The 13,685-nt window shown below is 35.9% G+C and overlaps 2 protein-coding genes and 1 long non-coding RNA gene across 3 annotated transcripts; all 3 read right to left on the bottom strand.

Moving 5' to 3' along the window:
- On the bottom strand, positions 1 to 1,155 carry LOC122195976 (uncharacterized). Its single transcript, XR_006187144.2, has 3 exons — positions 1,099 to 1,155; positions 648 to 836; positions 1 to 168 (listed from the first exon to the last, which is right to left on the bottom strand). It is a non-coding gene; the product is annotated as an uncharacterized LOC122195976 (long non-coding RNA).
- A 2,034-nt stretch (positions 1,156 to 3,189) lies between these two features.
- LOC128128968 (60S ribosomal protein L7a-2-like) lies at positions 3,190 to 4,550 on the bottom strand. The gene is made up of 4 exons (XM_052767700.1): positions 4,473 to 4,550; positions 3,767 to 3,995; positions 3,478 to 3,647; positions 3,190 to 3,396 (listed from the first exon to the last, which is right to left on the bottom strand). Exons 1-4 carry the CDS (start codon positions 4,548 to 4,550, stop codon positions 3,205 to 3,207), a joined length of 669 nt encoding a protein of 222 aa, XP_052623660.1. The 3' UTR covers positions 3,190 to 3,204.
- A 1,644-nt stretch (positions 4,551 to 6,194) lies between these two features.
- LOC111914926 (pleiotropic drug resistance protein 2) lies at positions 6,195 to 13,435 on the bottom strand. Its single transcript, XM_052767510.1, has 15 exons — positions 12,896 to 13,435; positions 12,535 to 12,623; positions 12,071 to 12,446; positions 10,917 to 11,908; positions 10,613 to 10,773; positions 10,428 to 10,531; positions 10,175 to 10,340; positions 9,919 to 10,079; positions 9,504 to 9,836; positions 8,990 to 9,280; positions 8,804 to 8,887; positions 8,311 to 8,444; positions 7,977 to 8,204; positions 7,423 to 7,849; positions 6,195 to 6,787 (listed from the first exon to the last, which is right to left on the bottom strand). Exons 1-15 carry the CDS (start codon positions 13,433 to 13,435, stop codon positions 6,518 to 6,520), a joined length of 4,356 nt encoding a protein of 1,451 aa, XP_052623470.1. The 3' UTR covers positions 6,195 to 6,517.
- Positions 13,436 to 13,685: the final 250 nt, after the last annotated feature.

The raw sequence follows: 13,685 nt of genomic DNA, 5'->3' as shown, positions 1-13,685 counted from the left end.
TTGTCATACAAAAATACAATACATTGTAATACATTGGTATTAAGGGGACCTAATTGTACATTGCTATTAAGAGGTTTTCCCTAACTATATAACTTATTTGTATAACCAAGTCCAAATGAAAGTATCCACAACCTTCTTCCAGCTGTGTTAGATTCCGAACGAATTAACCTATATATTAATAAAAAAAAATAACATTAACATATAGCAATAAATAATAATAATAATAATAATAATAATAATAATAATAATAATAGCCATATTAATAAGTGCATTAAGTCAAAAAGAAAACACAACTACGTATTTGTCTATTTTGTTGACTGGATGAACTATGTGAATGTGAGTAAATGACCCTATTACCCTTCTGTACATATGAATTCAAAAAGAAACACCCCTTTGTATGTACTATGTCAAAAAGCATCACCCCCTAGTGAACTATCTGAATGCAAGTAAATGACCATTCTACCCCTTTGTATTTGTTAGGTCAATAAGAAACACACCTATATATATGTCCCTTTTTTTACTAAATGAATAAACTGTTTGAATGCAAGTAAATGACCATTTTACCCTTCTGTATCTATACTCATCAAAGTAAAAGATGCTGAATGATAAATGATACATTAGTGGATGATATGTCACATAACACATACCTAAAAAAAGCAAGAAATGGCTTCATTAACTTTCTTTTCAATAGAACCCCATGATGATTGAAGATGTGCTTGTGAAAGAAGACAACAGCCAAGAAGGTGAAGAAGTGTGCACCATTCGTTGTTTACACCCTGCATACCACTAGATGTTTTCTCCTTGAGTGTATTTTGGTTCACCATAGCTAGAAGATGCTTCAAAAAAAACAAATATAGAAATGAAAGAGGTGGGATTTGGAAGGTGTTTTGAATCAACACGGTTTTGATGTTTGAAAAAACTTTGATGATCAAGTAACAGATTTATCTGCATATGTAAATTTAAAGAATAAGCCTCTAGCTTTGTTTTGACATTTTTATTGTATGTATTTATGTATGTATGTATGTATGTATGTATGTATGTATGTATGTATGTATGCATAAACATTTCTTTTTCTAGAATAAAACATCAAGTGCTTACCTGGCCACCCAACTTCACCATGTAGCTCAGCAACAATAGAATTCCCACTGCAAGAACAATATATTTATTATAGAAATACGCCTTTAACTTCCTTTTAAAAAAAACAACAAGAGCATAGTTATGATTAACTTTTCTAGGGTATATTGAAAAACTCAACATGCATAAGAATATACCTTGAGCAAAATCCCACATTGTGAACGATGAGCTCTCATATGAAGCAGATGGTACATATGTGAAGATATGTTAAGGGAAGCATTATAATATAACTGGATATTAAATTTGGTCATGCAAAAAGACTCTAAAAATCAACATTTCAAAATAGATCAAAGTAGCACTGAATAAGAAAAGCAGCATGCAAGCAAAACAAAAGCTACTTAGGAATCTTCCATCAGGACTCCATGAGAGTGCACTTATTTGTTCATCACCATGGCCTCGAAGAAAATCCACAAGAGTCCATCTAACTCCAGAACCTATATGAAGCAGACCAAATGCAAATTGCACCCCTGTTTATACATTAATAGAAACTCATGAGCTTCCACATGCCAAGAGTGCAAGGTTATGGATGTCAAATATACTAACTTGCAGCCTATTGAAAGTGTCTTCCCTGCATCATCTAAGTATATCGGTTACAAGAGGAATTCATCTTTTTTTTTTGTTTATATGTATCATATATATATATATATATATATATATATATATATATATGTGTGTGTGTGTGTGTGTGTGTGTCTATATATATATATATATATATATATATATATATATATATATATATATATATCCTCCAACAATAACATAATCTCTTCTATCAAAACTTCCAACCTCCTCTCCCTCCTATATAAGATGATTTACACTCAACTCAAATCCCTAATAATCCAATTCCATCCATTCATACCTTTTTGGGTTTTGGGTTTTGATTGTTGAAGTTTGTTACTTTAGTAGTTGTTAGGCCAGTTGATTTGAGTTGGTTGGGGTTGTTGCTGCTGATAGACACTAGCTACTGCTGCAGGTCCCAAAATGTCCACACTACCCGGTCCACCACCAGCCAATGGGTCAACTGCACCAGTGGTTATCGGTTGAGGCGGGTGATAAATATTAGCAAATACTCTGCAAAATACTGCTGCAGCACCTCCACCTCCACCTTATTTGTACAAAATACTCTGCAAAATCATGAAAGTCATTTGGCCTGAGATAAGAAAAGAAAAATATGTAATATTCATGCCCATAAACATAATTATGATATTGCCCTTCCATAGCAGAGAAGTTAAAGGGTGCATCAAGGGTAAGGTTGTCAATCAAGATGTAAGGTTGTCATTCTTGTACAGGTACTCAGGGACACAGAAGGTAACTGTTGCTGGCAAGGCTGGTGGAGAAGCTTGATGTCTGCCTGAACAGCAACCAGCAATAACCCATTGGAATTAGTGTTTAAACACAAAGTTCTGCTTAAAACAATACAAAAATAATTTACTCCAGTTAGAAAATTACAAAATCTAGAAAGGCTATATTACAAAGAATAAACCGAATTGAAGATACATAATACAAAAGGGATAAGCCCAGTATTTGAACATGGTAAGGTCAGAATTATAACTATCATATATAACTACTGACATATAACAAGCCATAAACTTATATACTGGATACAACCCAACTGGATTATAACCTAAACAAAGGAAGATAAAAAGATCCAAATTTCGAATGAAACAACTACCTGTATTCAACCAAATTAAATAAAAATTGGTTTATTCAATATTTCATGGTGGCCATAGATAGGTAACAAGCAGCAATGACGATGAACAAAGAAATATTGGACCCAAAAAAATCGGGAGAAAAGGGTGAAGAGAGAGAGAGAGAGAGAGAGAGAGATGGCTACAGGCCTTCAAATTAATTTTCTAATGGTTCATGTGATATGATGAAAGAAACTTTGAAGTTTGGCAAGTAGTAAAGAGAAAATGTGTGGCATCAGCAGGAGGTGGTGAGGAGCGACGTCATCTTATTGTCTCCTGGAACAACAACCAAATCAAGAGGTGACAAGAAGCTCTCTGGAAAAGACCGTATTCTTTTCCTAAAAAACAGAAAATAGCCATAAAGGTAATACAAAAAGAATTGTCACTCACAACTGAAAATGAGAAGAAAAAAAAAAGTAAAAAGTATGATAAGGGAAAAACTTACAGTTCCTAAACGAGATTTCCCCTTTACAATGCAGTAAGGGATTTCCATCTTTCTGCAGAGTGCAGGAAGCCAGACAACCAATTCAATTGGATCAACATCATGGGCAATGATCACCAATTGTGCCTTGTTCTGAAATGGAACATAATATGTCATTAAGCACTTTAGAAGAAAAAGAAATAGAAGATTACAGTGAGTGTAAATGAGAAAAACCTGCTCGATAAGGTAGGTAATATGGTTAAGACCATACTTCACAACAATGGGTTTCTTAGCTTCAACAGTCTTTCCTTCTGATTCAGCTTGAGCTCTCTTCAACAGGCGTTCCTTTTTGGCTGCTTTGTCTTCCGGCCTGTACTTGAGTAGCATCTTGAACAAAGTCGTTGCTTCATAATTTCATAAACAGAGATTTGTCTATCAGTTTGATGAAACTCGGTGGATTGTAAAAGGAGTAAGAACATAGTTGGAATTAGAACAAAATTATTGTTAAGGATGAGCATTATACCGAGATTCTTGTCAAGGGTTTTGGTAAACTGGTTCAATGCTGGTGGGACCTTCAAACGCTGCTTGAGGATTCTCCTCTTTCTCTGAATTCGGACGACTTGAGGCCATCTTACGAATCTGTGAAGATCCTTCTTAGGAGGCAAAGCTCCACCGATTCCAAATTGCTTTGGTCGTTTCTCGAACAATGGATTCGCGACCTTCTCCTGGGAAATTAGATAGACTCGTAGATATTAACAACGGAACAATTCCAATCATACTCCAGGGGTTTTCAAAATATGTAGTTATGAGTAAACGAATTTCGGTTTCAAAATCTATGTTATCGATTCGAGTTTACTGCCAATATATAAATGCTACTTTAGCTCTCTGGATATGATACCATGAGGCAGGTGACAAAATAGGTGCGAGTCTATAGGAAGGAGAATATCATATGAGGATTCTGTTACAATTTATCCAATATGCTCATAACATAGATTAAGTCAACAAAATCCACAACTAAATTGAGATTAAATGTAGTAATGCATGATCTAATAACTGACTGGAATGAATCCAAAAACCTGGTTCAAGCATTTCATCGAGCAATTGGAGTGCTTCATAAAACTTTCTTTCAAATTTCAAACAAATCCACACAGAAGAACACATAATTTGAGAATGTGAAAGAAGGGTACCAGTAAGAGAAACACCAACTAAAAGCAAATCAAAATTATTACCTTGGTTTTCGCAAACCCTCCATCGATATCGACTGATATATTCAGTTTGCCTTTTAAATCATAACCATAACCAATCATTCTTGATTGATAATCCTTCAAATTGTGTTCTTCGTCATGAGAGAGAGAGAGAGGGAGGTCAGATGGTTAGGATCTGTATCCCACAGTAAAGAAGGTGTGAGACCAAACCACCAACATCCATTGTTTGCGGTGGTGTTCGTAGTCTGATGTAAATGGGGTGTCAGGGGCCTGAATCTTGAAGAGTTAATACTTGGGTGGCCTTCCATATCAAGGTTCCTTGTTTCATCGATGCATATATATCTGAACAGAACACACTACAAATATGGTGGTGTGAGTGACGGCTAGGGTTCTTGAGAGAGAAAAAATGATTTTTTTAGAAAGTGTGTGAGAATGTCTTTGAAGACATTGTGGATAAAAGAATACAGAAAGAAGCAGGTCAAGGAATAGTGGAAGAACACTGTTGGCGAGTATTCTCAAGAACAGAAGAGATGAAGCAGGTGAAATCACAGCAGAGATGAAGCAGATAATGGAAATCAGAAGCCTTTTTTCTTCATTGAGATGATGAAGTCGAGAGATGGAGATGAAATCGTTACCTTGGAAAAGGTTGCACAGCAGTGTGAGGAGAATGAAAGATGCGTCAAAACGCTTAGGTCAAAGAGTTAGCGGGCTTTTCTAATTTTTTCGGCTTTTCTTTTCCCGCTTGTAACTAAAGAACGCGCGTTCATAAAAATTATAAAGCGACACCTCCAGAGGGCGCGCATTTAAGATACAGCGCCCTCCGTGTTTTTAATTTTTTTTCTTATGACAATAATTTAAGGGCGCGCAATAATGCGTGACCTAAATCCTTAAATTTTCTGAATAGATGACACGTTTTTAATGTCACTATCGGTTGCGTAACATAAATTAATGAGTGTCATGGTTTGCGCGTCGTAAAAGGCTATTTTTCTAGTAGTGCCTTGTATTTGTGAAGTTTGTTCCTACGTGGGGCGTAGGGTAGTCTCCTACGCAGTACATAGGAGCGAATAAATTTCCGAGGGTGGAACCTTATTTAAAGACTCTAACTCCCTTGAGGCCCTTCCATCCTCGGCCCCATTACCCTAAACCGTCCATTTGAAACCCCAATCCTCATTTGTGTGCTTTTGAGCCTTAAGGGTGTATGGTGTTCACTTTTGAAGTCCCAATTGGAAACACCATAGTGGAATAGTAAGTAATAAGGAATGTGCAAAGTGTAATATAAATATTATATTTGATCATAATACAAATCTTATAACTTATCATAATATAAATACTAAAATTTATCAAAATATATGATTGAAAATTTCTTTAAAATCAAGTTTGTGATTATAAATCATAGATTTTTCGTTAACTTATATATCAAATCAAATAATATGATTTTAAAGAAATAAAAGAAACCTTATAATTACTAATTAGGATCCTAGTAATCTTGTTCTATAATTATTTTCTTAGTCATCGTGTTAGACTTTTAGTAGGTAAAATAAATAATGAGATACGAGATATTTCTTCGAGTCCAAGAACTTCGTGTCGCATGATCTTTTATCTTCCACTAACTTATCTATAAAAATTTCCTCAGTGTAAAAAAAAAACAACACAATATGATTCTCATTAGTCATTATATTATTAAACAAGTTTCCCATAACATTCACCCTAACTAATGCTCTTTTATTGGTTTTAAAGAAATATGCGATCAGCAATTAAATTGATAATGCTTATACTATAATCAAGTTTCTCACTCTATATATATGACTTAATCGTTTGAAGATCTGAAACACCTCACGAGGGTTGACATTATAGTTATTGACTTCACTAATTTCTTGACCTCAAGAAGTCAAAGGCCGGCGCCGACCCCACCACCTCTTCCCCACTCTTCCTTTAACCACAAGTCAAACGAGTTTGTTCTTTAATCTTTATTGTACAAAATCTCAACGTTCAATTATTATATATTCCCAATTCTTGTAAAAACAGGAAAAAAAAAGATACAATCGATAAAAATCTTCGTTGGAATCAAATCAGCGCCGTTGGAAGTTCAATGCCTTGATGCCATATACAAAGACAGCAAAGAACAAGAGTACCCAACCAACATGAGCAAGAGCAACGTATCCTAGGAAATCGTGTTCGTATCCTAGGAATTCCTTTAGGTAAACCTTAACCTCCATGTTTCCATGTTTAGGCACATGAACGAGGTTTGTCTTGTCGCCTAGTTGAGATGTTATAAGCCCGTAGATTGTCCATGCAACCGGTGATCCCCAATAGTACCATCTCCACCAAATCGGGATTTGCTGCAAAAAATGTCACTTATCTTTTAGCAAATAACAAATAATAGTACGTAATTGAATATAAATGAAATTAAATTTATAATGATTATGTATTGTTATATTCCATCATGCATGGAATGGAAAGAATAAACACCTCTTCCCTTTGAATTCAAAATTGTCAATGGGAAATAATCATGATGTTTGATCTCGTTCGAATTTTGATCAATGTATACCAAACTCTATCTGAGACTTACATTTTTTTTTCTTTCTATTCTCATCAACTGTTATGGATAACTGGTTTAAAAAATAGAAAATAACAGCACACTTGACAAATCGCAGTAAATTTTGTAAACGGTTAGGACTTAATTATGGAGAAATATTCATTTCTATGACTTTTTCTTTCAAATTGTTCTTCCGGTATTATGCCGAAAAAATCTATATATAGCTTAGCGGATTAAAAATTCCCCATTAAATACTTAAACTATAAGGTTGTGTTTGTTGCAAAGAACAAACTTTCTAGACTATTTTTGATAATAAGAAAGAATAGGATATTATGTTTTTTGCACAGAAAAACCTATGTCCCACTTTTTTGGTAGCACAAATTGACATTACTCCTAATGAATGCCAAAAAAAAAAAAAAAGGTGTAGCGAAAACTTACTGTTCTTGGAATGAGGAAACCAGAGAACAAATTCCAGAAGCTAAGGAAGAAGGACATGACAATGGCAGCAATCTGGTAGCTTGGAGTTAGAGCCACAAGCATCATTCCATACAAAGTGAAGTACACAAAGCACATGAACACGTAATAATAGAACCACAAGAACTTCCCCAAATCCCATTCGAATCCAATCATGGAGTAAAGAAGAAGACTATAAAGAAATGTTTGGATCCCAACGTAAATGGTTTCCACCAAAACTTGAGCAAAAGCATACGGTAATGCTGAGTACATTCCGGCTGCTTTTTCTCGATAAAACACTGTCCGTTCAATCGCAACAACCGATTGAACGGCAGAGGTGTTTGTTCCACCAAGGAACAAAACCGCAGCGTACATTGCTCCCATTAGATTGGACAAATCTTGTTGTTTGCTCCTGTTTGAAAACAATAGTTTTTTTTTTTGTTATAATGGCGGGAAAACATTAATCTAGTTTGACTTTTCTTCATGGTCAACATATTGGTTAGTAGTTTGACTTTAAATATAGTAAAACTGAGTCTTACATTATCTCTCCTTTGCCCCAGAAGATAACGCCAAATATAAGACCAATAACTGCCGTCATGAAAAATCTAACAACGTTGTACTGTGGGTTTCGCCAGTACGACCAATGTTGTTTCCAGAAACACGCTTTGAACTGTTCAAAAGACGGCTGTGAAAACTGTGTAGCAAAATGAAGATCATGAGAGTCTTCTGGTGGTGTACTCAACTCTTTGATAAGCTTTTCATTCCTCCTAAAAATCATCCATGGAAAAAAATGGCATAAGTTTTGAGAGATTGTTAATTTAAAGATTAATAAAACATCTGAAAAAAAACAAAAATCTTGGTAGGTTTTTATACTTGTAGAGATCAGAATTTGCGAAAATGTCAGCAAAATCAACTCCAAGTTGAGCTTCAACTGCTGTAGAACTGACGTCTAGCATCCATGTTGCTGGGTTGTATCCTTCTTTGATCTTGGAAACTCCATTAATCGACTGAAAAAATGTAAAAATTTACCCAAATGACCAAAATGGATGTTACCATGTAATAAAAAAAAACCATATTTTTAGCCAATAATCATCGAAATAGGGTCAATTATGAATTGTGAAGTTTCCTTACTTAAGGTGCCCATCACAAAAGGCTTACAAATTAGAAAAAAAAAATCATATTTCACAATTATATTGCGAAATTATTTGTATTTTGTGAAATTCTTCAATTAATCTATTGCGACATAGATCTTATTTTGTTAAAATGGTAAAGAAAAAAAAAAGTTGTTAATTTGTTAAATGGACCTTCTATTTTGTTATTTTTTGTGATTATACTTAAAGCTAATTAAGAAAAGATGGTTCCTCACTTCAAAATACTCGACAAGAAGGTGCGAATATTGTCCAAGAGGCCCTGCGTATATGACTTGTCCTCCTCTCTTCATCAAGAACAGCTACATAAAGATGAAATCTTTCTTAAGTTTTAAGCATACCCAAGTGATAAAAAAACATTAAATCGTCAAAAAATCAAAAAAGGGTATATATATGAATCTTACCTCATCAAAAGCTTCAAAAATGTCTATACTCGGTTGATGAATAGTACACACAACAGTCCGGCCAGTGTCCACCGTGTTCCTGACAGCTCTCATGACGATAGCCGCTGCTCTTGCATCTAGACCGGAAGTCGGCTCATCCATGAAGATGATCGAAGGGTTTGCCACAAGCTCCACCGCTATCGTCAGCCTCTTTCTTTGCTCCGTTGATAATCCATCCACCCCCGGAAGTCCTACGAGAGCATGTCTTATCGGACCCAACTCCACCAGCTCCATAACTTCCTCCACAAACATCTGAATTTTCCACCGGAAAACATCATCAGTAATCGGAGTCATGAATGGAGTAACTAGTCATATATATATATATATATATATATATATATATATATATATATATATATATATATATATATATATATATATATATATATATATATATATATATATATATATATATATATATATATATATATATATATATATATATATATATATATATATATATATATATATATACCTTTCGTGTTGCTTCATCGACATCGGAAGATAACCGGAGCCAAGCAGAATACAAGAGGGATTCATAAACCGTGACATGAGGAGAATGAATGTCGTTTTGTTCACAGTATCCACTAACACGAGCGAAAGTTTCTTGGTTTTTGGGATAACCAGAGATGCTAATACTTCCTTCGATATATCCTCCGGTCTTCCTTCCGGCCAACACATCCATCAACGTCGTTTTTCCGGCACCACTTACACCGACCAACGCCGTCAGAATCCCCGGTCTGAACGCGCCACTAACATCTCGTAAAAGTTGCAGACGATTCTCCTCTACTCCTTGGCTTTTCATTTCCTGAAAGTCGTAATAAATTACTCAGTTTGACATCAAAAAGGCAAAGTTGTATATATATACGCTACTTTTACATTTTACTTACAGCAGGCATATCGACGTAGTAGTTGACATGATCGAATGCAAGAGACAATGGCTTGAAGGGTAACACCATTCCCTTTTTAGATTCGGATTTGGTTGCTAAGGATGCTAACTTCTTCTTCTTGGCATCATCATCGTCTGTAACAGATTTAGAATCCGCCATGGCTGCATTTTAAGATTCGAAACGAAGATAGTCATATACATACATGGGTCAATTAATCACGAATTTTGAGAGATTGGTGCTTGAAATGTAGTCTTACGAGTCAGAAACGTGAGTGCTAACACAAAGCAAACGTTGAAGACGAGTGAGAATCCGAAGAGTGCAAGAACACAAATCCAGTACCAATGGCCTTCAGTGAACATTCCTCTGGCTTTTAGAAGTTCTTTCCCGACTGTGGATTCTCGATACATTGAGTCGAAGTTTGGCTGTATACAATATCATTGATCGAATAAATTCAAAATATAAATATTCAAATAGAATCGAAATCGATATGTATTGCTATCTAAACTTACAGCGCTCCATCGTTTATCGAGAAACTCAACAAGAACGATCGCGTTTTGTCCATATGACATGGGAGAAAGGTAGTATGCCCATTTCATCCATGGTTGAAGGTCATCTATAACATGAACAAAAGATCACATTAGTACAGAATTAAGATGGTTATTTGATTTGTATATATCTCTTGTTAACTACAAACCTTTCGCGATAATGAATCCACCAAGAACGAAAACTAGCAACAGAGTGAAAGTGCCGAGAGTGTTCGCCACTACCTGTGTTCTTCCAAGTGCAGCAATGAATCGAAATAGACCTAACGCCATTTGATGTATACCCAAGTACGCCAACAGTTGTCGGAAAAAACTGAAACATCACAATGGAAAAACGAAAATGGTTCAAATAATCGATTGAAAAAAACTGGCTCTTTACATCATTTGATCCAAAAGAACTCTAGCTTGTAAATCATTGTCGTAAGAATTTAATCCTAGAAGAAAAGAAATTCATACCAACTAGCAGAAGGAGCAAACCCGATAGTGTAATAAGTAAGAAGAATCCAAATTCCTGATTCCATAAGTGAAAGAGGAAGTCTCAGGAGCCAAATCGGAAGAGCAAAAGCCCAAGCAGGATAAAACAATGAATCCCTTTGTTTATAGAACACCGGTAGCCGGAAAATCGTCAAAGCAAGCTCAGCCATCCCGTTAAACATAACGTTAATCAGACTGAAAAACAACGCCCCATAATACTTTCCACCATCATCGATATCACCATGCTTCATCGTTGTTCGAAAAAACATGGTGAAGGTGAACAAAGCCATGATTGTGATTTGAGTAGTCTTGAAGATATACACAAAAGCATTTCTTTTCATCAGAAGCCATTCTCTCGATAAACACGCCTTGAAGAGTTCTTGATTCGATATCCCGTATTTGTTTGTCACGAGAGCGGCTGGATGAGCTTTAGATTTGTCATAAGGGACATGAAGAACAGCTGAAATCTTTAAACCGGTGTGAAAGTTTCGGAAAAAATGAACGAAATCGTCTACAGAAACGTATCTGTAAGCTATACTTTTGTTGAACCAGTATTGTTCTTGATCTTTTCTTGATGTGACTTCTTGTAAGAAGTCTGCAACGCCTTTTCTTTCTGGGCATTTGAATCCGACATGTTCAAAGAACTCAAGAACGTTCTTTCTTGGGCCTTGGTACACGACTTGACCTTCTGAAAGAAGGATTATGTCATCAAAGAGTTCGAAAGTTTCGGGTGCTGGTTGTAGGAGGGAAATTATCATAGTAATGTCCATGATATGAACCATTTGTCTCATATACTTCACGATTTGGAATGTTGTGGAACTATCGAGACCAGTTGAAATCTCATCCATGAGAAAAACCTTTGTGGGTCCCACGAGCATTTCGCCGGTTGTAACACGTTTTTTCTGGCCACCGGATATGCCTCGTCTCATCTCGTCTCCAACCATGGTGTCTGAACAAATGTCTAACCCGAGTAGCTACGATATCATTACAGTCTGGTTAGTTTTCAGACTTAACTTAATAATTTTTTTTATTGTAGAGTTGTATATAATACAACTCTACAATTTGTTAACACAAGGTTGTAAAATGTATTTTCTACAACCCTGATGATGTAACAATCAAGAAAGGAAAAAACGTACCCTAAGAACATACTCGGTGACCAAGCTAGATTCTTGTCCGGAAACCGCAATGGATTTCATGAATGCATCAAGTTCAGCATCCGGTTTGATTCCTTCGGCTTTTTCTCGTCTTGACAATTCTGCTAACATCTCGTATCGTGTCCCAACTCCCAAGCAACGTCCCGAAAAATTCATGGTCTCTCTCACGGTCATTTCACCGTGGTGTAGATCATGTTGGCTAATGTAAGAGCAAGTTCTTTGAGGGACAAATTCGTCCATTTCGTGACCACAATATGTCACCTTCCCGGTTACCCGCATATCACTTTCGAGCTTTCCCGCAAGTGCTTTCAACAATGTGGTCTTTCCTGACCCAGGAGGTCCCAGAAGTAGAGTCATTCTAAAAAGAATACCGATTTCATCAAGAACTATAAAAATTGTAAGCGAGAACATAGCTAGAATTGTAGAGATTTACATGATTTTTTTACCTAGATGGTGTGACGATTCCTGATACTTGATGAAGGATCTTGACGACCCTTCTCTTATTTGGGAAAAGTCGCATGAAACCGAGAACATCCTAAAAGCACGATAAAAATAATAAGATCAAGAAATTTCAATAAAAATAATTATTTTTTTGAGACATCATGTAATATTCAAGTAAGGTATAGAACAATCTAATAGATGGGTGGTGGGTGACAAAAAGTTGTTCATTTGTCAAGACTTAAACTCTCCACTACTTTTGTCTATACCATCACTATAAGCATTTGCACTACACCCATGGAGACAAGATCAATAAATTTAAGAAGCTAGTCAACATATTAGAACTTTTCAATAACTTAAAAAACTTGCCTCGATCGAGTTGATGGTAGAGTTAAGCAGAGTTGGAAGTGCTCTACTTCCAACAAACGCATCCCCTTCAATCGACAAATCCTCATATCTAATTTCAATCCTTGGAACCTCAATTCCGACTCTATCAATACGATCTCGGAGTCGTTCAAGAAGTCGTTCATTGTCATTATCGATTCTTTCTTGTATATTCTTCATCAAATTCTGTCTCTCTTCGGGTCCAAGATTTGCAACATCAATCTCTTCACGAACAACTTTCCCATCATCAAGAACTTGAGTCAAGAATCCTTTTCTTAATCGATCATATGTTGGAAGCCTTTCAATGGCAGCCCACATGAGTTCATCTTCATCATCTTCTCTCCCACTTTTCTGGAAAACATCGGGACCTGGTGTAGTGAATACTTCCCTGATACTAGCTGCACCCCAACCCCTGGTGCTTCTTGATGCTAGACTGCCTCTTCGGCTCATGTTCCGGCTCATGTTTCGGCTCATGTTCCGGCTCATGGACCTCATTAAGTCATCACCAGCTAATGCAGAAGCCATTTCTAGAACCCCGGATGGAAATATTCAAAAAAAATTATATGAACATGGGGAATGTTGATTGGATTTGTGGAGGGAATGTGTGTGTGTGTGTCTGTTGTTTCTTGATTTGTTTTTTTTTATAGGTAAATGGAGATTATTAGGAAGACAAAAGTTAGCATATAAAGTAATCTATCGAAATTCTACTTTTTGTCATGTTACGAGGGGTTCGTTTTTTCTTATATTGTATATTCAAGTCTCATAACATATACTA

The sequence above is a fragment of the Lactuca sativa genome, chromosome 9 (assembly GCF_002870075.4).
Source record: "Lactuca sativa cultivar Salinas chromosome 9, Lsat_Salinas_v11, whole genome shotgun sequence".
Lineage (NCBI taxonomy): Eukaryota > Viridiplantae > Streptophyta > Magnoliopsida > Asterales > Asteraceae > Lactuca > Lactuca sativa.
The sequence above is the reverse complement of the archived record's forward strand: the minus strand, read 5'-3'. Positions and strand labels throughout refer to the sequence as shown.

Excerpts from the sequence above, each read along its gene's own strand:
- LOC128128968 (XM_052767700.1), bottom strand. The coding sequence starts at position 4,550 with ATGATTGGTTATGGTTATGATTTAAAAGGCAAACTGAATATATCAGTC. Across the intron at positions 3,648-3,766 it reads AACCCTTGACAAGAATCTCG|CAACGACTTTGTTCAAGATG; the intron begins GTATAATGCTCA and ends GAAATTATGAAG. Across the intron at positions 3,397-3,477 it reads TTACCTACCTTATCGAGCAG|AACAAGGCACAATTGGTGAT; the intron begins GTTTTTCTCATT and ends GTTCCATTTCAG.
- LOC111914926 (XM_052767510.1), bottom strand. The coding sequence starts at position 13,435 with ATGGCTTCTGCATTAGCTGGTGATGACTTAATGAGGTCCATGAGCCGG. Across the intron at positions 10,080-10,174 it reads AGCACTCACGTTTCTGACTC|CCATGGCGGATTCTAAATCT; the intron begins GTAAGACTACAT and ends CTTAAAATGCAG. Across the intron at positions 9,837-9,918 it reads ACTACGTCGATATGCCTGCT|GAAATGAAAAGCCAAGGAGT; the intron begins GTAAGTAAAATG and ends TACGACTTTCAG.